At 34.2% G+C, this 22672-nt stretch overlaps 1 protein-coding gene across 3 annotated transcripts in view; it reads left to right on the forward strand.

Annotated features, from left to right (window-relative positions):
- The window catches only part of SKAP2 (src kinase associated phosphoprotein 2), a 116368-nt gene that overhangs the window by 19374 nt on the left and 74322 nt on the right, over window positions 1–22672 (forward strand). For 2 of the 3 annotated variants that reach the window (XM_061996495.1, XM_061996497.1), the window contains one exon: window positions 3514–3618. In XM_061996495.1, coding sequence (XP_061852479.1) covers window positions 3514–3618 — 105 coding nt within the window. Of the gene's footprint in view, window positions 1–350; window positions 462–3513; window positions 3619–22672 lie in introns of all 3 variants that reach the window. The other variant, XM_061996498.1, reaches the window with a different exon arrangement.

Raw genomic sequence — 22672 nt, forward strand, 5'->3', positions numbered from 1 at the left:
TGCAATAACTTTTGCAAAGAAGTGTTTTTAAACTGGTCATTAATTTTATCACCACAGAAATGAGATGCAAAATTTATGCTGTTGTCATTGGCACAGGTTCAAGGCACTACTGACATTATGTGTGATTGTAATGGAATGGCTGCCAACTAATGAGTCTATAGACATTTCGTTTGAGCATGCTTTGCTTTTAGATGTTTGATTAGGCAGTAATGCTTTCAATTATGCCTGCAAATTGTATCTGATACATTTACCTGATGCCCATTGTTGCTTTGTAGTTCAGTTTTCTATTACATGAGTGCAAGTTGAATGTTTTCCTTTAATTTATTGATGCTTTTCGGGTATATTTTTAGGTACTTGGCACGTCAAGAGAGTAGTGGCTTGTGCTGCTCAACACTGACTCCTCTGACCGTTCAAGGAGCAACACATGTAGCTTCAAATGCTATTCGATCTAGTCTTCCTCAGTAGGTGGAGTATAAACTGCAGTGCAACAACTTGATGGAGAAGCATGTAAAGTGGAGAAAGGGCAGAGATTATTCTCAGTGGGAAGGCAGGAGACTCCAGAAAATTGAGAGGAAGCCTCTCTGTGAACTGTCAGGAGCAATATCCTTATATATTAATAGCATATGTTCCTAAGATGTCTTTTTAACCCTGTGAGAATTAGGAAGCGAAACCCGACAGCTGATACTAGCACATAGTCATTCTTTTATCTAAGCACATAAAAACGTGGTGAAATTTTGCCTGTTAAAGCTCCAGAGCACATTGAGTCAGATCTCCTGTCAAAATGCCTGCAGCTCTTCTGTACAAAATAGGTTATTTAAGGATTGCATTTCAATGTAGAATATAAATTTAACATACATGTATTTATTCTAAAATAAACAATGGAAAATTAGTTTAATGTAGTCCTCCAGGCTACAGGTTGCTTGTACCTCTATTTAGTGTTTGTGACTTATTCTCTACTGTTTCACATCAAGTGTGGGCACCTAAATGTAGTCTTTTATGACACGGGATTTATATATCTGTTCTGATTGTCTTTCTCGGATTTTTTTTTTCATTGAAATCTTCAAGCGTTAGGATGTAGCATCTAGAGAATGATTTGAAGGCTATAAACTCTGTAAAAGCATTGAGCGTTTAATTTCTTTCTTTGTAATACCTCAACATTTCTTTTTTGTTATTTTAAGAACATTTTGAACATAGAGCAGATACTGATTTTATTCCAAATCTACATTCAGTGTGCCCATAGTTTTTGTTGCTTCAAATAGAGTATATACCTGGGATGACAGGTACACAGTGTATGCTCTACATATGTATGTATATATAAAAATGCCTGTTGTTTCTAGATCACCTAACTTTTATATGAATGCAAAACACGAGGGTTTACAGAATTTGAAGTCCTGGACATAATTAGGAAATGATAGTATTGTGACTTAATGGAAGAGCAAGGTTTGCAGCTTTGCAAACTTATATAAGAAATCACAGCTTCTCTGAAAGAGACTATATATTGCTGAGTGGGGCAAAAATCTCTGGAGGTATTCTTTCTAGATATATACTCACCTATTTGCCACTCATGAGTGCTTGTTCATTGAGATATACTTAGGTTTACTTTTACAGTTCAGCCCATGAATTTTGAGTGCTGGAGTGTAGTGTTTGTGGAAATGATTTCCTCTAGAAATACAGCCTAATATTTTAAATTATACTGTCACCTTCATGAAGGTTAAATGATAGAGTGTTTATGTGTGGCTGATAACAGGACATTTTTGACTAACAATCAGGGCTTTATATATATATATATGCACACAAATATATGTCTTTACATTTTGTATGCGTTCTAATACTAGTAAAGTTTGGGACAGGAAAAGAGAGGAACAATTTTTGATACTGTATAGGTTGTGAATATCATGTCTACTCTTTTTATATGGAGAAGAAGATATATATAGACAGAGATGGGCAACTGGTCTCTGGCATGTAAGTGTGAAAAGTGATCATGCTGGTTGTTAATATGGCATGATACTTTTTGTTCATATGCTATCTACATTTCTGTTTGGAGGAAGAGATGACTCCTGGAGAGGGATAATTTACTTCTGATTCGTTGGACAGATGTAATGAAATGCAAATATTTTGATCAGATTAATGTGATGGCTGGAGTGCTACTGGAAGATGACTGTGTCAAAAAATAGAATGGAGTCAGGTTTAGATTCAAAGCAATTGTTATATGGCATGGGAGCTTGAAAGGGAACTTTCCCAAGGAAAGCATACTAAATTAATGAAGAAACCAGTTTGTACCAACCAATTATTGATGAATGCAGTTCATGGGTCTGTGGAGAGTATTTTCGCTATGCATGGAGTTTATTTTGGATTCTGTGAAATTAATTATCTGATACAGTGATCCAAAGGGGAACACAGGAATAAAGGACCATGTCTGGAGGTCTCTTCATATGAATATTACAAAAGACAGTGCTTGAGCAATTTAGCTTTGTAAGAAAATTAGAAATTGTTTGATCTGTTGGAGCATCAGCTTTATGACTTTGGTTTGGTGGCTTTTATCATATTTAGTTATTGGATTTTCCTCTTTCACCAAGCCTTGATTTTTTTTTTTGGTTGTTTGTTTTTGGAACAACGTTTTTTCTGTTATTTCTCCACTTCTTCTTCACTTAGATGTTATTAAAAAAAAACCTGAGAAAATATACCGAGTTTTTGGAGCGAGAACTTAAGTTTTGTCTAATCGTTTAATGAATTGTTTCATTTAAAAGCCTCAACTGGTATTGATTTCACCTTACCTTTCCTAGACCTTCACTGTTAGTGAACTCTGATCAGCATAGTGCATAGGTTAGCTAATAATGTAGATTTTGTATATATTGTAGTAGAGCTATCAGTCACGTAAGAAATTCATCATCAGAATGCTGTGTTAAGCCGCAAGTTCAGAGTGGGTGCTGTCAGAAAGCAATTCCATTTTTAGTTTCCTGGGAGGAATACATGTACAACATTTGCAAAGTAGTGCCTAATTATGGTGAAGAGAAGTGAAAGTGGGCAGAGGGTGACAAACTGCTGCCAACAGTAGTTTGGCAGTTCCTTGGAGGGGATTTGTTGCAGCTCCTTGCCGCACTCGATGGGCAGAACTTTGGAGCTTGGCACTGCTGGTTTCTCCCCCTGCCAGTCTTTTCCCTTGCCCACCTCTTTGCTGTGGTGTGTGTTTCTTTCCCCTCTCCAGGTGAGAAGCTGGCAGCTGTGCAGCACTGGGCGCAGGTTCATTATATGACAGTGTTTGAAGAGACCATTCTTCAGCCACACTTGTTTGGCCAGTTAGAAGGTAGCCCTAGAACAGCAGCGCTTGTAGCTGCACTTGGGCCTAGAAGATGCATGTCACAGGAGTCCCTGAGAAACGGGATTTTTTTGGTTTCAGATAGGAATGGATATTCACCTTATTAATGAAAATATTTGTATTTTGATTCTGTCTGTGTGTGTATGATAGACTACTAGGTGATGTATTAACTACTGATGTATTTTTAACTTTCACAGAATTGGAAGATGAGGAAGAGTTTGAGGGCATTTTTTCTTCACCTCCTGATAGTGTCTCAATAACATCTGATCGATATGATAAAGAGGATGAAGCACTTTCTGATGGTACGTGACACTGTTTACCTTAAAATGTACTAAATATTCCAGTTTGCTACAAGCTCATGTAATCAGATCCTTGTGATTGGAATATTAGTGTTGGAAATGAGATAAACAGATAAGCACCACAGCTGGACAGTTTTCTTACCTTTACAAAAACCTTTAAAGGAACTGAAGAGCTCTCTCTAGTGGTCCAAGAGCATAGTGAAGCTGTCTTAAATTTACGCGTGTTTTTTTTAAACTCGTGTGTTTTTCTTAACAATGCATCTTCTGTAGATGCATATGTTTTTAAAGATAGATCAGTGGCTAAAACAGTGTGAATATTTATAGTAACAAATTGTTTGTTAATTCAACGTTATCAGATTCTTGCTTAATTTTATTGTGCTACTTAATGGCTTACTGTATTATTTATCTAATAAATAATGAAACAGTTTATGTGATTGATATTTTTCTGCAAACTCCATGCAGAATAGGTTCATAAAATATTAAATTAATTATTCCTGCAATGTTTCCTTCCATTAAGACAGTCTTTTGTAGAATGTGTTCATTATATAAATTTTAAATTTGAAATTGCTTTAAAAACCTACATAACTTAGGCTCCATAGCTGTTTTCCTTGTTGTTTTATTTTGTATGCATTAAATTTCATGCTAAATGCAAGTGTTCTGAAGACATGAACAATTGAATATTTCAAGAGTTAACAAGCTTGCTTCAGCATACTGTCCATATTTTTTGCGATTTGTTTATTGTATACATAATATAAGTACATTCTGTGGATAATATATGGCAGTGAATTAAGTATATGTACAAATAAATTAACGATGTATATTAATTTGTGACACTAGAAGTTAGATAGACTTACTAGTGAATGATGTTTTCTGACATGATATGATGATCAAACTGTGCAGCTCCATCGCAAAATACAATCGCTGAATGGAAATATGCTTCCTGCAACATAGCACTCCACATTTTATGTTATCCAGATTATTCCCCTTGGAAACATAAATTGCTTTTATGAGGTATAAAATTATGTCTATTGCAGAACAGGGATAAGTCAAGTACATGCATAAGTGATAAACTTCTAACCACTGATTCAGAATAATGCATTTTTTTTTTAATATCCAGAACTCTGTAAAATGTGTAACAATAGTAATCACACTTCTTTTTTTTTTCATATTCAGCTTGTGGCATTTTGGCAATGTGACCTTCTATTAAAAATAAAGGCAAGCCTTTCTGCTGTCTGGTTGAAATGTAATTATCAGTCAAATTGAATATGGAATTTAGAAAACTCAAGCTAATTTTCCAAACTACAGATGAATGCAACTTTCCATGTATTTATTTCTGCTTACAAACATAATCTTAACATTATTTCTAATTGTAGCTTAATAATATGGCACTGATTGCATAACGGGATGTGACAAAAGGGTATGGCTAGTAGGAGATATGATTATAGGTGTTTCAAAACAGTTCATCAAGAAAAAGGTGATAATGATCATAAACCTAAATAATGAATGGCTGAAGAATGCTGATGCAAGAGTATATGAAATACAATATGAGTTTGTACAGATGAGTGATTAATTTTTAGCCTACTTTGAAAGTTAAAATTAGGAGAGTAGGTATAAGACCTGCCCAACAGTATCTTGGCTAATTTATTCCAGTTTATGTGGAAATATAACAGGTGTGTTTCTGATATATTTGGGATGATTTTACTTCATTGATCATTCTATGTTTTATTCTAAATCCTCTATAATTATGTAGTGGCAGCACAGCATGAAGAAAATTATGAAAAGGTGGTAATTTTGATCTGTAGATAAATTATTAGAGGAATGTTTCTGTTTTTCTCTTTGAAACTCCAGTGTGTCATTCTAAGACTGTTTTGATTGTAACATATGTAGTCCATCACTGAAATCTAGCCACCTAGACTACATACGAGTATGTATGTTGGGAGATTCATATAAAAGGTGAATTGATCCTTGGAGGTGCCGTTTGTTTCGGTTCTCATAGGCATGAGTGGGTTTACTTGAAGCTTAATACTTTGTTTTTGGTTTTTAGCAGACTGTTAATGTTCGTACTCAAGAAACTGTGTCTGTATGGTAGATGTTCCATCTTATGTGGTTCCCAGTTTAGTTTAGCGAGGCTCTGTGCCGGAGTAAAGCTGCATAGGATCAAGGCTGTCAGCATTAATTGAGGGGCCTAACTGTAGGTGACAAAATTAAAGTGTTCTTTATTTATATTTGAGTCCATTCGTATTTTTATGTAAAACATTTTATATATCCTTTTCCGCTTAAAAAATTCAAACCAAAACAGGTATTTACCTTTATATAGTTGAATTAGACTGCAAGGTTTGTGCAACTTCTAAAAGTGTCACTATTTGACTTTGCAATGTTACTGTCAAAATATAATTTGTGAAGGCACTTGCTTGGTAACAGATAAAGAATTAGCACATTATGTGTACGTTACAGTCACTGTAAAATCCTGGAGTTTGTGTGTGACCTTTGTCTAATGATGTATTAATTACAAGAGAGATAATCCATTTAACAATAAGTATGGGATAACTAAATTAGCACAGGTCACCTAAAGGCCTTTTGTCAAATCTGATTGTTATGTTGTCCTTTTGACTTTTACCTTATGGTAGGCACTAACAAAGTATCTAAACTTTGATGGATTATAAACTCTAAACATGATATGTATTTTTCATAATGCTAATGTAATTTTCTAGGTACTGAAAAGGTCAAACCCCTGTGTCTCTCTATGCATTCTAAGTCTGTCTTTCTTTTTAATATTTCTTTTTCTCTGTTCCTCTGGTTCAAAAGTTCACTCAGTTCCCAAATGGCCACCTAATTTTCCAGTTATTCCCTCAAGCCATATGTGTTTTGGTTTCTTTATGGTTTATTAGGTACTGTAGGAAAGTAGCATAAGTTATATCATCTAATGAAATTCAAGCACACTTCAGTGATGCTTTGACTTGATTGCTGGCAGCAATTAAATCACAACGAAGGAGAATGATGCATAGGCTTACATGTCCAGACACCCTACAGAAATTGGAAGAGGGATAAAGCACAACAAAACCCCCAAATAAAATAACAAACCCCAAAACAAGACAGACAAAACAAAACAGTACTGCCAGGCACTCTATTCTTAACTTAATTTTTTTTTTTATTGGCTAACAGCCTGATTGATAGCAAAATCATAACTTGCTGTATGCTAACAGGCAGAGTTCACTTGTAGGTTATTGTGAGCTGATAAAGGGTTAGATGGAGTTTTGATTTTCGCATTGGTCCTTGGTGCACCAGATTAATGGAATTTCAATGAGAGACTGGAGTAGTCACAGCTTTGTCAGAAAAACAGATGGAGATTCTATAGCCGTGTCTGCTCATTAATACCAGTTGCCTGAAAGGTGTACTACTTCTCTATACAAAAGACTCAACATAATTGATTTTTGAACGGGGTATTTTTTCACTTATTGATGACTAGATTTCTTGCAACTTAAATGACAGGTTTTTGTATAGTACACTGTATAACAGTGTTATGTGTTGTAAATTCTTACTCCCTTCTGTGTTTTGAAGAATATGTGTAGTGGAAAATATACGTCTTAATCAGATAAAACCCAAAGCATACCAAAATACCTAAAAATTGATATAGTAAGACTTTCTTTAAAGTTGGTAACAAACTTATTTTAGATTGAGACGTGGGGAAAAAGTTACTGTTTTTTCATTTAATTTTCAGTTCTCTTTGAGTGGTATTAAAAGTAGGTTCAATGCTATGCTGAAACTTTTCTGTTTAACAGTGTAATCTTTTATTATCTCAAGGGATTTTTTTTAACGGTAATTTTTTTCTGTTTTATGGTATTGTAACTTGATTCTGAGGTGGGAAGTGCCATTAATATTGCAGAAACAAACTTTCTGCATTTAAGTACTGTGAACCAACAGTTTCTCAAGAAGATATGTCTATTTTACTCTGCAGGAGATAAATGATTGGGTAATGACTGGATCTAAAAAGATCATGGTGAATAAAATAAATACTCATCATTTTTGTGGAAGATTGCATGAAATGTTGCATACGCATGTAAGGATGAGAGAAGTACTAGAGATACATCTGAGGACTTGTATGGTCTACAGACTACTGTATTTGGCTATAGTACATGAAAAAAAAATTGCTATGTAGTAGGAAAGCCTTAAATAGAGCGAGAATCTCATACTAAAAATTCCCCATAGCTGAAGTGGAGGATGATAGAGCCTAAGCAAGCAAAATAGGACATTTGGAGAACTTTTAGGAAGCAGAATAAGTGAAGACATATTGTGCTTTAGCTATTTGTTATCATAGTGCAGTCCTGAAAATGAGCAGAGTTTGTTCCTCCTTGCAACATCCTTTCCTTAGTATAATTTTTGGATGAGACAAAAGATTTTAGGCCATTATTTTCAGGCAGCTCCTCTTCCAGAATTCTATACAAGTCTTTACAGTCTTGAGTCAACTATTTTACATGATATATAGTCTTTCTTTTGCCTTAGAATCACATTTTGATTGATCAAGTGAGAATAAAAAACTGTGTGTCTGAATATTGCATACCGTTTCTTTTGACATCTTAAGTCTCAAACACAAGTACTGATTAAGCTCCTTTTCTTTTTTTCCCAATTTGGTAGGCATAAGAGTTTGAATACTGTCACTGAAGAACGATAGAGTTCAGCATAAGACCTAATCTTTATGTACAATGCATATACAAGTATTTTCCCATTTTCTTCAACCACATTCCTGCTGAGTATATTTTTGAGCCACTATATTAAAGCAGAAACTATATTATATCACTGAGCCAGTTAAGCAATATTAGCAACTAAGTTAGCAAAGGCTGAACAGAAAATGCAGGTAGGATTTTCCTGTCCTTTTCACTCTCCTTTTGCTCTTCCTATCCCCACAGGGATTGTATTGGTTTATCATTATTTTAGTATCATAATCATATACATGGAGGGGATATTTTTTGATTTTGGATGACAGCATTGAAAGTTTACCTGAGTTATTCTAGGAGATTAAGTATTTGCTTTTCAGTACTGGAGAGATTTCCAGACTAACTTCATGATGGCCATTCAAAGAAGTGAGAAACTTCTTCATTCATCTTGTTTTTCTTATAGATATATCTCCTTGAAGGCAGAAAAATGTGTTTTCTTATTCCTTGTGTCTCTTTTCAAGCTTAACAAAAAAGATTGTATTAAGGAGAGGTAAGATCTAGGTTTACTACGACACTTGATCTTTGGTGAATAGGTTACTTCTACTTTATGCTGTTATTAGGAACTGGCAGGAGGGCAATAGCATTGGTGCCATGGGTAAAGACTGGACTTTAACATGCCAACTTTGTTTTGAAGGGATACTAGTTACTGTCAGAATTGTGACTGGGAGAATATGTAATTTATTATTTTGATGTATGTAGGTAATTCTATGTTTTTATCAACGCTTTAGTACTAAACTTCTTTTTTGCTCTGTCTGAACAGATCTTTTATGGAAAAAGAAATATTATGTGTTCCAGTGTATTATGCTTTTGCATTTCTGAGGCATTTCTATCTGAAAAGATAGTTTGACTGATCAAAAGTGTTGCTTTCAAAATTCTATGAAGTTGTAGTTAGCAACTCTATCTTAAACGGGAAGACTGAAGTCTGGAATTGCCAATGTGATTGCTGAGGCTGTCAGAAGAAGGACGCATCACTAGGGAATTAGGCTGAGACACTTATGGACAGTTTAGCTGTCACTCAGAATACAGTCTTATACAAGCTGATGGAACACAATGGAAAGGGAAACAAACTAAAGAGAACCCTAAAATATGAAGTGAGGTTTTCTTATATTCACTGTGAAGACATTGGTGCATGTGGGACAATGTGTGCAGAAATTTTTAGATCCAAATCTATTTGTTTAACAAATGACAATATGATGCTAACCTTGAAATTGTTAAAAAGTTGTAAAGATTATCAACTCCTTTTTAGGTAGGAGAAACTTTAAGAGTAAGGTCTCTGTACCACCCTTAGCCTTCCTGAGACGTTTCTTGGCAGGCACCTGTCTCATCTTTCCTAAAAATCTCTAATGATGCAACTTCAGTTTCCCTTAGACATCTTGCCTCCATGCTGCACTCTGCTTGCTCTAAACTCTTTTTGTTGGTCTGTTAACATTTGACTCTTTTGTCTGTAAAGAACATGACAATAGTGTATTTCCTTTTTTTTTTTTTTTCCTTCTGTCATGAACATATTTGAAGACTGAAAGAAGTCTTTATAACTTTCCATGTGTAACTGCAATTGAAACCTTATGAAAAGAACAAGCAACTGGACTGCTTGCTTGTTTGTAAGATCCAAAGTAGTGAATATAGCAGCAATTACTTTGGAGAAGCAAGAAGGGTTTTTGTTTTTTGTTTTTTTTTTAAAGTACATATGAAATATGCAAAGCTAATATAAATAATTTTCACTTAAACTGTTTGCATAGAACAGAAGAGATTAATTTCTGATAGGAAGCAGAAGTTTTCAGTGAATTTTTTGCCTTATTAAAATTAGTAAAGTTAAAAATGGCATCATTTAGATTAACAATGTGTACAAATTGATGATACTAAAACATTTGAACTTCTAATTATCATGATGAAAAACTTCCTATTAAACAGTAAACCCCTATGTTCTTTTAACATTTACCTTTCTCCCGTGGGAGAGATGACATGCTTTGTTGCTCATTTTATTTCTGTGTTGCTTCAGTGACTAAGCAGTAACAAAACAGCCATGTATGCTCCACCACTAGGCAGGACAATATCCACAATAATAAACAAACAATGACCTGCGTAACTGATTTCTTTTTCATAATAGATAATAATTTTATTGGAGATGTTTATCAATATTATAGTGAAAAAAACCCCAGAAAACTGAAGTGCAATAGATTTTTCAATTTACTTTATATTGCTTGTTGGCTTCACATTTTTCTAGAACAATTCTTACACATTACAAATAACTGGAATAGAAGAGGGAAGATTTTCCTTTAGCCTCTTCAATCTGTGATAAGCTTTTCAAGTGTGTTTTGGAGGCTGTAAATTATGGATTTAGAATACTTTCCTTCAATTGAGTTAATCTTTGCTTTCTGATTTCCTTTTAATTCCTCTTCCTTCCTGCTAAGCATTAGCGGCAAGTCAGCTTCCATTCTGCTCCTTACTCCTTCATTCCCAGAACCAGATGGATGCATCAATCATAAACGATAGCACTATTTCAGTGGCACCTTGAGGTGGGTACCCTTCTAGTGTGCTTCTAGAGGTGAGCAAGTCCAACAGATTGTTGCTGCTCATCATTCAAGTCAAGAGGCATCTTTTCCTTTCCAGTGTCTACCAAATATGTAAAAAATGGATCTACCTTCAACGTGTATTCTGCAGTAGCTCCACACATCTTGTGGAGACCAAACTCTACATAACCATAGTGTTTTCTTTGTTTTAGAGTAGATCAGAAATATGTAAAACAATGCTCTGTGTGGTTCTTTATGCTTTCTGTCTCAAGGACAAAGCTTTAGAGTTTCTGGATGTAGGAACCAACTTGAAAAAAGCAAGTATATTCTTGCAATAAAATTAAAACTCAAGTTTGTTGTAGGCTTTCCTTTCCCTGAACTAATGATTAGGAATTTATGCATGTGTTTAATTTATTACATGCATTGCAGTGTATGTGAATCGTAATGAACAGAAAAAGATTTTTTTCCAGATTCTTGTTCTTGTATTTTAACTGATTAGTACTTTCTGTAGAGGTGGAACTGTATCTGTAGAGCTTAAGCACGTACAAAATAGGCCTGTTTTCTGTCAGGCATCATGCAGTCCAGGCACTAATTTAGTGAATTTGGGTTTATTTGTCTTTAAATAAAAGCAACATTGCAGTGGATTAATTCTTGTGAATTTTGAAATTAAATTTGAAAGGAAAAGTAAAAACGGTAGTAAAAATGGTTATTGAAGTGTTTTGCAAAAAACCCACATTTTAAGTTTAAATATTTTCATATCTACTATATAGCAAGTTTGTTGTTGCCCTTCTCAAAGAGATATTGTAGGTATTGTTCATACTTTAAAATTTGCTGTAGGAATACTACTTGTTTGGACATGTCACTAGAAAATGTTAATTTGATAATTTCCTCAGTAATTCTTTGTTGATGTTTACTTGGATCACTTACAAAGTAGGACGTAAGAGAAGAGTAGCAGACTGAAAGTGCTGAACGCAGTTTTTTCACCAAATCGAAATGATAACTGGTTTCCTAGCTAATATTACCCACCATTAACTATCACAATAATGACAGAAAATAGTCCATAAGGGTCTTAGCCACGTCTTCTCTACTACTGGTAGTCAGAAATAGTTTTGGGCTGATTTTGGACAAGGAATTAGAGATGATGCTGTACTAAAAAATGGAGAAAAACTCTTCTGCTCCAAAAAAGATTTTCCTGTCCTTCTCAATATTTACTCTTGTATACCTTAATGGAAAGTACATCACAGTGATAACAACTTTATAGAGATATTCTGGTCTTCATATAAAACATCTTTTTACTTGTTCATCAACAGTAAAATTCTGGTTTTCTGTCTAGGGGCATGGGTGATATATGAATACTCACAATGCATATTCACAGATGCAGTTACTTTATTGCATGCTTCCTATATATCTGTTCTTGTGAATCACTGCTTTACATGGAAAATTTAGGGGAAAGGATTAGTGTCAACAGAATGTGAATGAGGATGGAAGGATGTTCGGACTGTGTATGTGACTGTACCATAAGAAGAAAATAGGACAGAGACAAGAGAAATAGTCCAAATCTTTTTGGTAGGTAACAGATTAGTCGTTTTTGATTTGGTTTTGTTTTTGTTTTTTTCCAAAAACACAGATACAGGGAATGGGCCTGAAAAAGATGTCAGTGGAAGTGTTGTCATCAACTTCCAGTTAAAAAACAGAAGTCAGCCTTACCTGTTTTCTGTTGGAGAGTCTAACACATTCATATAATTCTGTCTGCTTGATGTTTTAGAAGTTTAAACACGTGTGCATATGAAGGCTGTCTTTTTGATTTCTGGAAAAACTTTCCATTTATGGAAACTGTTGGACTAATTTTTTTCCCTTTAACAGCTTCTTCAGAAGCTAGCTTTAATACTATATTTTAACAGGAAAATTCTATAATTGTGTGTGTAAAAATAACTTCACATTAAGATTTGAAAATATACAGAAGAATGTAGTCATGACATTGAGTGCAGAATTTTTTTTTCTGTAATCTGTATAGAAGATGTTTGAAATTTTAGGTAAGAAATGAAACCTGCAAAATATTTTTTTTTTTTTTTTTGTTACCCACAACATATCTTCAAAATGGAAGTGTGAACTATGTTATGCAGTTGATAGAGGTGCATTTAAGTATGTATTTTTTAAATATATGGCATACTTTTTTCAGTCTCAGATTGCTGGAGTCTTCTAGTGCTCTCATTAATTTTCTCAATATTTAGAAATTGGTATAAAAATAATGTGAAAATACCAGAGTGAGCTGGTGATAATTGATTTACTCCATCACACTGAAATACCTCTTGTTTTCCTCTTCCTCCTCCCTTGGGCAATGATGATGGGATCAAGCTGCCAGTCTGTAGATATAATTTTTCCAGCAGTGCCATCTGGCTCCTTGGCACTGGAAGTTGTGTTGGCTTCTTTGCTGTTTCCACTGATTTTTGTCAAATGTTAGTCTGTTGATGAGATGTGTTTTGCTAGTGGGTGCTGGTTTTTGCTTTTCCTCAAGTGTTTTTATTGGTGCTGTAAGGGTCTGCATATATTGTGTGTGTGTGTGTGTGTGTAGTTTGGGTTTTTTAAATGGAATTTACAACTTAATATAGGATCTCTTTGAGGAAAAATTAGGATTTCTGTATCAGTTGGCTTCCTCTACCCATGTTTAAAAACCAGTTACCTAGGATTTTTGTACTTTGAATAGTATTAGCATGATATCCTCTCACAGATTTTTATAGATATTCAACAGTCATATAGAATTGTCTCCTTTTTATTTTTGGGAACTTTCACTTTTAAAACAAGTTATGGATAAACAATAAGAATTTGTAGGATCTGTGTAACAGATATTATGAGCTTTATGCTTTGGAGTAACCAGCCAACCAAGCTATCTTTTCTAACACAGGACTAGTTTTATTTTTGCTGTCAACTGTTCTTAATTAAAAAAAAAATCTAGAAATATTGACACAGTAGAACAAATATATCTGAGTTGCTTTATTCTATTCAGGCCTAAAATGCGTTTCAGTGCTGTAAAAGATCTAATGATGGTATTTGATACAGAATGAAGAGAGGAGGATCCCAAGGAAATACAAAGAACAGAATTTCAGATGACACATTTTTATTCTTCTCCTTTTAATAAATTGCTTTGGATGTTTTAGATGGATTAAAAAAATAAATTCAAAGACATTTTTATTATTATGTAAGTGAACTCCTATTAATAATGATAAGACTATCTGATTTAAATCCTTTTAATATATATATGTATATATTTCTTTAAATTTTTGACCACTGCTTTCAAGTTCTGTGTCTCCTATGAATGAATTGCATTGATTCTTGTGTGTAAATCTAAATTTTCTTTTGTGTTGAAGGTATTTTTCTTAAGTTGTTCATGGTAACATTGTGAACTCCCAAACATAAACAATTGTGTTTAGTTGACCTGTTGGAATGCTTTCATATTATTACCCCTAAAAGCAGAAAATGCTAAGCTCTGTTTATTTATCATAGGCTTACTACTGCCCAAGTGTAACAGCTTTGTTAATAAAATACTATTAAACTGGTATTTAAATAAATGCTCTTGTGTTTTCCCTGCACTGGAGAAAGTGTCCAGTACTGGAAATGATAGAACTAAAAACCTTACATGGGGCAAGGAGGGCTTTGGTGAGGTTTTTGTAGCAGTTGATATGAATTAAATTTCAAGGATCTCTTAGTGTCTCTTTATAGTCTTTTAAAGAAGATGACGGCAACAGATAGGGTGTCTGAATAAGTATCCTTATCAGTAACTCAACTCTGATACAAAGTGGGTATTTTTAACATGAGTTCACTTAAAAGAATCTATAGAAAGGCCTATTATCTCAAAATATGGCAAGCATAGCTAAATATGCATGATCTATTGTTAATAGTAAAATTTAAGTCTCTAGGTTCACAAAATATATTCTCTCATGAAAGATTTTTAAGGGTGTAGGTGTATAATGATTTTCTAAAATAACATCAAATCTTCTTTTTGCTTGTAACTAAATGTGAAGATAAAATGTTGACGCTAATCAATTGTCTGGGATGCCACCTCATTAAGATTTACATGATCATCAAAAATGCCCAGAATTGTTTGTTGGCTATATTCTAACTCAAATATATAAAGGGGATACCACAGCATTTTTCTTTAGAATCGCAGGGAGTTCAGTGACCTTTTGTGGCAAATTATGTAGAAAGAAAATATTTATATTCATTTAAAATAACCTCCATGAAGAAATAGTCTCATTACCCTGTTTGATCAATTCCTTGCAGCCTGAGCTGTAGCATGCTGCTATTGCCATTGGTTGATGGAATACACTGAGAAGTGGCTAATGGTGATGGTGCTCATCAGGACAGGGTTCAGCCAGCGGTCAGCAACAAATAATTCAAGACTGTTTCTAAGTTTGTGGCTGGTGGAATTTGCTTCTTGCCCCAAGCCAGCAGCATTGCTGAGCTGGGCTATTTGATTAGAAGAGAAGCATATTTGCTTCTTAGCAACTGCACATTTGCACAACACACAGACCTATACTGCCTCCAAAGGTTTGCCTTTTGTGATGGTGGAATAATACTTTTCTGTTGATTGACAGACAAAAGAGATCTTTGCAATGCAGAGGAGTTTGCGACCATTTTGGTTTTTTGTCTCTTCTAAACTTACCGAGGTGCTTCTTAATTTAGCATTGCCTGGTGCAGATTCATATATGCAGCAAGACTGGCCATGATTTGAACTCGTACATTTAAGCTATTACTGCTATGCATATTTAAAGAACCGATGCATGCTTAGGCTTACTCGTTGATGTGTACAGCTTTTTCCCTAGCAGGTCTACTTAATGGAAATTATTTTCTACTGTATTTTGAAATAAATTTTAATATGTATATTACTATCTTCCATGCAAGAGTGGTACTCTTTCTGTAGAAGATAATGATAAAATGAAAGCCTGTTCTATTCATAGTTCCTTTTTTAATATACTAACAGAAGTGCAGCAGTGATCACAATTCTAATAGGGAGGGGGGGTGTGTGTGTGTGCAATTTTTGATGTAACATTTCCCACAGGAAGTGAGTCTACAGAAGGAAATGTGTCTAGTCAGTAGAAGGCAAAAGTATTTATAACACTGGTAATCCTTGGAAAAAGGCAATTTAGGAAAAGGAAAGCCCGAGATTTACAGTCCTAGGAGGCCAGGGCAAGTAAAAAGCAAACTTTTTTTTTTTTTTTTAATGGTTTTACAACTCTTTTCACTCCTGGTCTGTATTTTATTGTGGAATTTTCCATACTACTATAGTGGAGCAATAAATCACTGGTGTGGTTTACTGGTATGTTGCATGAAATAGTAAGTACAGTTAGTGTTGATGTGCGGTTTTGGTGCAGATATCTGCTTGCGTATTTTACTAAACAAAGGATATCTCTTAGCTTTCATAACTAAAATCAGTGAGTATCTAAGTAGATTTTATCATTTGTTAAAGCTGTACCTTTTATGGGATAGGGAGAGTTTAAAGCAGGAATGCACAATAAAGGACTGTGGGCTGTGGCTAATGTCCAGGAGTTTACTTACTAATAAGCATTTCAGTGGCAATTTGGAGACAAACGAGAAGCTCGCTCTCTGATATGGTGAGGCAATAGTAAGCCCCAAATGCCTCTCTTTAACTTAACATTAAACTTCCCAAATTTTTTAATCCATTTTCATGTAGAAATTATTTTTTAGTCAGATGAACAATTTTAAATATAATTAAAAATTTAGGTTTTTAGATAATTTTAGAGATAGTGAGGGAGTGAGATGAAATTAAAGTGACAATGGACAATTGGTGGCCATTGTGGGGAGCAGGTATTTGGAGTGTGCAGACTGCTATGCGGGAAGCAAGGTGTAGAAACGGGTGCAACTGTTGTTTTGGAGGCCTTGGAAGGGCTGATTGGTGACCGACTTCATTCCCTTCCTTGTTACATTTAATATGTGCATGTATACTTTTGTAGAAGGATGTTTTAATGTTCTGGTAGAATTTCTTAGTAGGGAGAGATTACTTTCCGAGATTTTCAGATTTGAGTGTGATAAGCTGGCTGTTTATGCTTCTGAATTGCCAAAGAGATGCCTACACCTGGTTGACTTATATTTGTGCCTCGATGCTCGTTGTTACCCCACACAGATTTTTTTATACCTCTTTCAGTAATAAATATGCAATGAATTAGTGTTGGTGGGTTGGTTTGTTTGGGTTTGTTTTGATACCAGATAGCTTTTTACAAGAACTAGGCTTTTTGAACAAATTAACTAAAATATGTAGGAATTGCCACATTGTTAATATAAAAATGCAGCTATATCCAGAGTAGAATGCAGTAACTTTTACAATGACACTATAAACAATACTCAGCAATTTAAGAGCAGTATATGAAGAATATCTCACCTTATTGAAATGACAAGGGGGATTTTGCATACATAGATGCAATTTTTCATATTGGAGGTGGGCCAGAACACTAGGGTTATTCCCCTCATCTTGCTAATTAGGCTTTCAGTTTCATTAACAGTCATTGAGATATTGAGTGACTGACTTCTGTATGAACATAACCATATTACATACAAAGACCATTTTATTAATTTATTTTATTCTTTAGAAACATCTCTTGGATTATGGAAGATGTCTGTATATAATATTATGGGTCTTTTTTGGTTTTGTATAGCTCAAGATACATAGGAATAAAGGAATGTTTTGAGATGTGCAGAACACCAAATGTATGAAGACTGAAGGCAGCATGGCTGTACCTATTTTTGGATAGCCTGTGTGCCACAATTAAGCTGCTAACATGTTTATGTTAGTGGCATTTTGTTTTCCAAGATAGAATTTACAAGTATTTCTACCTTGACAGATGTGTATGTTGAGAAACCTTATTGTGCTTACATGATGTTCTCAACCTGGGGTAAATTTAACTTTGAACAGGTCTTGAGGAATCTAGAGTTCTTGTTGTCTTTAAGCCCTAACTTAGGAAATAAAAATTTATGTGTAAGGCATCTTTAAAATTCACTTGCCACTGTAATATACCATCAGTGGATTTTTTTTTTCCTCCCCTTTTTAATTGCTTTTGTCCTTCAGAAACAGATGTTTTAAGGGAGTGATTCATACTCTACTATGTTGGTACAAAATAGCTGCTTGCTATGTTTTGGAAAGGGCTTTGAGCATCTGTACCTTAAATCTCTTTTTTCAGCTGACTTCTCCTTTGCTAAGTTCTATGATTAGTGCCTTCTTGGGAATGTCAGATAGAGAATTTCTTCACTATATCTTCAGTTAGTGATGATACAGGTCTTAAAAATAACCTTCAATGAAAAACATTGGTGAAAATATGTACAAAAAGTGAATCTACTGTGTGAAAATGTTTAAAAACTTGAAAATCATGTGTGTGAAACTGAACAAGGTAAACTAATGATGATCATTTCAAAACTGAGAAAGAAATTTTCAGAACTGGAGTGGTTTAGGTTGTTTAGGTTCTCTCTGCCTTTTAACAATTAAATTGGGATGATATTATTCTAAGGTAACATAATAAAAAAGGATGTGGTCACAACATAACTAGTTATTGTGGTTCCCACTGCAGTATATATGAAGCCATATTTTGTAATTTTTTGTCTGAGACTTACATTGATCCTCCTGTAGTTCTTTCCAGATCCATTGGGACTTAGAGTCAGTTGTCTAGCTTTGGCTTTTTGATGTTAGTTTTTTCATCTGTAAGATTGTTCTAAGTAATATATCAGTAAATTGTAAATATTTTGAACAAAGTTATCTTTGTATATTGCATTACCCTTCCATTCCCAAATGTATCTTCTTTTGCTAGTATATTTACTGACTAATGTATATACCATTGAATAAAATGATGGTTGTTAAATAAGAACAGGCAGAACAGTGATTAGTCACTTCATTGATTCAATATGCCTCTAACCTTGCACAGAAATGAGCTTTGGTAGTGATGTGAAGACACATACGGGTATAGATGATGCCTGAAGAAGTTGATACTGGAGCCTTGCACTTTAGTATTTCCGTGTCACTAATTTGCTTCTGTATAGTTGTTCTCTAGCACAATTTTGTCAAGTGTTTTTCAAGAATTTCTTATCAAAGTATATCACTTCTTTAGAGGGTGGTAAGTTTATGTGAGCAAAATCTGATGGTTCTACAACAGTTTTCCTAATGCACCAATATAAAAAGGAACCTTTAAAATGATTAGATTTTTATTTTGATACAATTTTCTTGCTAGTCATTCATTGTCTGCTTATAGGAGTTCAGTTTATGTACAAAATGAAGCTGTGATTCAGCTTTTGAGGGGAAAAGTGAAAAAAGATTTGAAAATTGTTTAAGTGTCAATAAATGTGTGTAATGTATTTTTCATGAGGCATCTTGTTTTCATTGGATCAAGGCGGTTTTAGAATCTTGCACTATATGTATTTGCCCTAAATTTGATTAAGTCCATGCTTCACGGAATCTAATTGTGATTAAAACAAAAATATGGGAAAAAGGTTTGGAAACAGATATGCAAGTATACCGATGGAGGTCGTAAGTTGTACAAAACATGTATAGCAGGGTCTGGAATTAAATACCATTTCAGTTGAAGTCCATAGAAGTCTCTTCTGCCTTTACCAGAAATGTAGCTGTTAACTAAGAAGCAGCCCAGGTAATTAGAAATACAGCAGTATTATTCTCTGCATTGCCACTTCTTACAATAATTTCCATATTACTATATTCAGGCTTTAATTGTCAGCATTCCTTTGTTCACTTAATTATTACTGCAGGACACCCATGTTCTTGATGTGGGGAAAGAGGTAGTGACAGAATGTCACTTAAGTCCTTAAACTTAAAACCACTTTATTTTTACAGGTGATGTTTTGGGTTTTTTTTGAGTGATAGCAAAGACGTGAAAAAGTATATGTTCAAACTGAGGGAGAATTTTGGCTTTGGTGTATGTCCAGAGTTACCACCATTTTCAATGAGCTGTTCATATGTGTTAGGTAACAACATTTGTACCTGACCTGATTTTATATTTAAAAAGGAAGAGAGGAGAAGGCAATATTGTTACAATTAAGACTTGCTTTTCACAGAAAATAATTTAATTTAAATAATCCGAGTCATTTTAGAGTTTATCGTAAGATTCTTCTTTCAGGGTCTTTTCCTCACTTTGTCAGTCTAAGGTATGCTACAGCAGTCACAGAAGAAAGGATGCAGTTTTCTCTGAAATGCATGAATCTACATGTGTGTCATCCCCTCTTATATACATGCTGTAACCTTCCCTCCACCCCTTCTCTGTCTCTGTCTCTCCCTTCAACTGCTTACATTGCTTTGAAAAAGTGGATGTGTGGGTGTGGTGAGGGAGAATCAGTGGCACAGCAGGCCTGGAAATGAAATGTTTAGCCCTGTAAATGTTGAGGTTTTAGTTTTTATTTTATTTTTTTTAGAAAAATAGTGAAACCAACAACATTTTCACAGCATTTCTAGCGAGATGTGAATACTGCTTCTTTGTTATGAAGAGGAGCAGTAGAGGCCAAATAGCTCTGATTTGTCTAAAAGGAATCTAGTTAAGAGCCAGGACTAGTTCTAGCTCCTGCTCACATGGTAACATCTTTCCATTATGTCTTGCACTTTCCAGCTTTCTGAAGTTTTTGACAATTTGAAATTGATATTAAAGAGATATAGGATAAACTTTTTTTTTTTTTTTGACCTCAGAACCACATAATTCATTAACAGATGTCATCCTAATGTGTATACAACTACCATGGCTTTGAGTGTTATTTTAAATGGTAAAAAGACTCTTTGGTTTTAAACTGATGCTGCCTTCTGCAGTAGGTGTTTGTAGTTTTGTATGTCTTGGTTTCAATAATAATATTTTAAGTATGAAAATGGTGCTCCTTTAACTGTTTTAAGAGTAGCATATTCTGCTCTGATTTTTCAATATCAGAAAACTCATTTAGATAATACAAAGTATAGGATCCCAACACCCCTCCACCCATTCCCAGGTGGTGCATTATAGTGGTGCATGAAATTGCTGATACAGTCACTAAAACTGAGTTTTTCATTACTGACTCATTTTAGGACATTGCTCTTTTCATTTATGAAAAAGGTGGGGGTGTAATTTAAAGGCTGGTATATAGACCATACCAAAAGTAGCAAAGTTCTGGAGGCAATAGTATAATGCTTTCTATTTGAAAGATCACAGCCAACTTACATAAACTTGGAAAAGTTCATGAAAGTTGCTCTTCAACTTGCAAGTGATTGAAGTGATTTGGCATCACTTTAAAAACAGCAGTCTTAAACTGAGCTGGCTGAGTACTATCATTACTCCAAAGCAGCATAATTACCATTAGGAGAGAATTGGTTCCTTTAAAGGAAAAAATAATGAAGGGAAAACTTCCTAAAATGAGTTTTATTACATTTTTCTTATAAAATTAGTCTTTCATTTTGGTGATTAATGCTTGAGTTTAAGATTTTGATGTAGGCATTTCACCATTATAATTCTGAAATATGGGAAGTCCTTGAAAACATTCCCGGATTGCCTTCTGTCTGTCTGCCTTGTAAAAGATCCTTTCAGTTAAATGGACCATCCTCCTTAAATGATGTCATTAGCTTGGATTGAAAAGACATTGCCTGCAGGGAAATCATTTAATTGTCTTAAAGTGCTCTACTTCTGTAGATCTTGAAGCAGCACCCTCACTTCCATCTTTGTATCAGATAATTCATCTAAAATTCTGGTTTTAATCTCCGACGAAATATTGAGATGTAATTTCCACTTTTATTGGAGAAATTTGAGACCTTTTATAGTCTTGTCTCTGTCAAATGGATGCAAAAGTTTCACTTGTTGAAATGCAAATGGAAACTATATTTTTTGACTTAAAGAAGGAATTTAACTTGCATTCATGTAGTGCTTTATAAATATGAATGTATTGAACTCTTATGTTTCACTGATACCAAGATATATGGTTTTTAACGTGTATATTTCTAAAATCTAAAATACTTGCTTGTTCAAACAACAAGTTAAATTTTGAGAATAAATGCCACCTTTTTGTTTAAGATAACACATTGAATTTAGTAAAGCAAAAATAAAGACCATCTGCTTTTATTAATTGGACTTACCAATTTCTCAGTCATGTAGAAGTTAGTTTGTCAGGGGTGCTGTGAATTTTTAATTGAGTAAGCATTCTAAACACCAAGAAAATACCCAAATGTATCAATGAGCTACTAATTTGATTAGAAAATGTAATACTTGCAAATATATTGGATATTATTGTCTGTAATCTATTGCACTTATGTTTTTAAACTATCAGCCATTTAATATGAAATATTTCAAAGCAGCAAAAGTGTATTTCAAAACTGAAATACTTACACATGCAGTTTCTGGAGAAATATAGTACTGAGAACGCTACAAAAATTTCAGGAAATTTTGCACCTCAGGGAGACAGATTTTGCCTTTAAAATGGAAAAAAAGTGGTGTTTCTGAAGCTTTAATAAGAAATTCACAAGTCTTTACATCCTCATCTTTCTTTGCTGTTGAAATACTTAAGATGACCACTGGATTGTTTGGGTTCTAATTAGTTATTTTCTCAGTCTTCGTTACTGTGGGTGTTACTTTTTTCCTTCTATATTACTATATACACAGTAACTCTGAGCAAGAGGTGTTTTAATCTTGTTTTTAATTTTACTCCCTTTTTTTGCTCACACTTTTGCTTGGTATCGACCTTTAAGGAAACCATTTTGGTAGCATGCATAAAAAACAGGACTGCAGACTTCATATTCGGTTTTCTTCCAATACTGCCTACCGAGCTTCAGGAGAGATTGGCTTGTTTATTTTTGTGGTATTTTCATTTCAGTTTGTGTAAGTA

Source organism: Colius striatus, chromosome 5, assembly GCF_028858725.1.
Source record: "Colius striatus isolate bColStr4 chromosome 5, bColStr4.1.hap1, whole genome shotgun sequence".
NCBI lineage: Eukaryota > Metazoa > Chordata > Aves > Coliiformes > Coliidae > Colius > Colius striatus.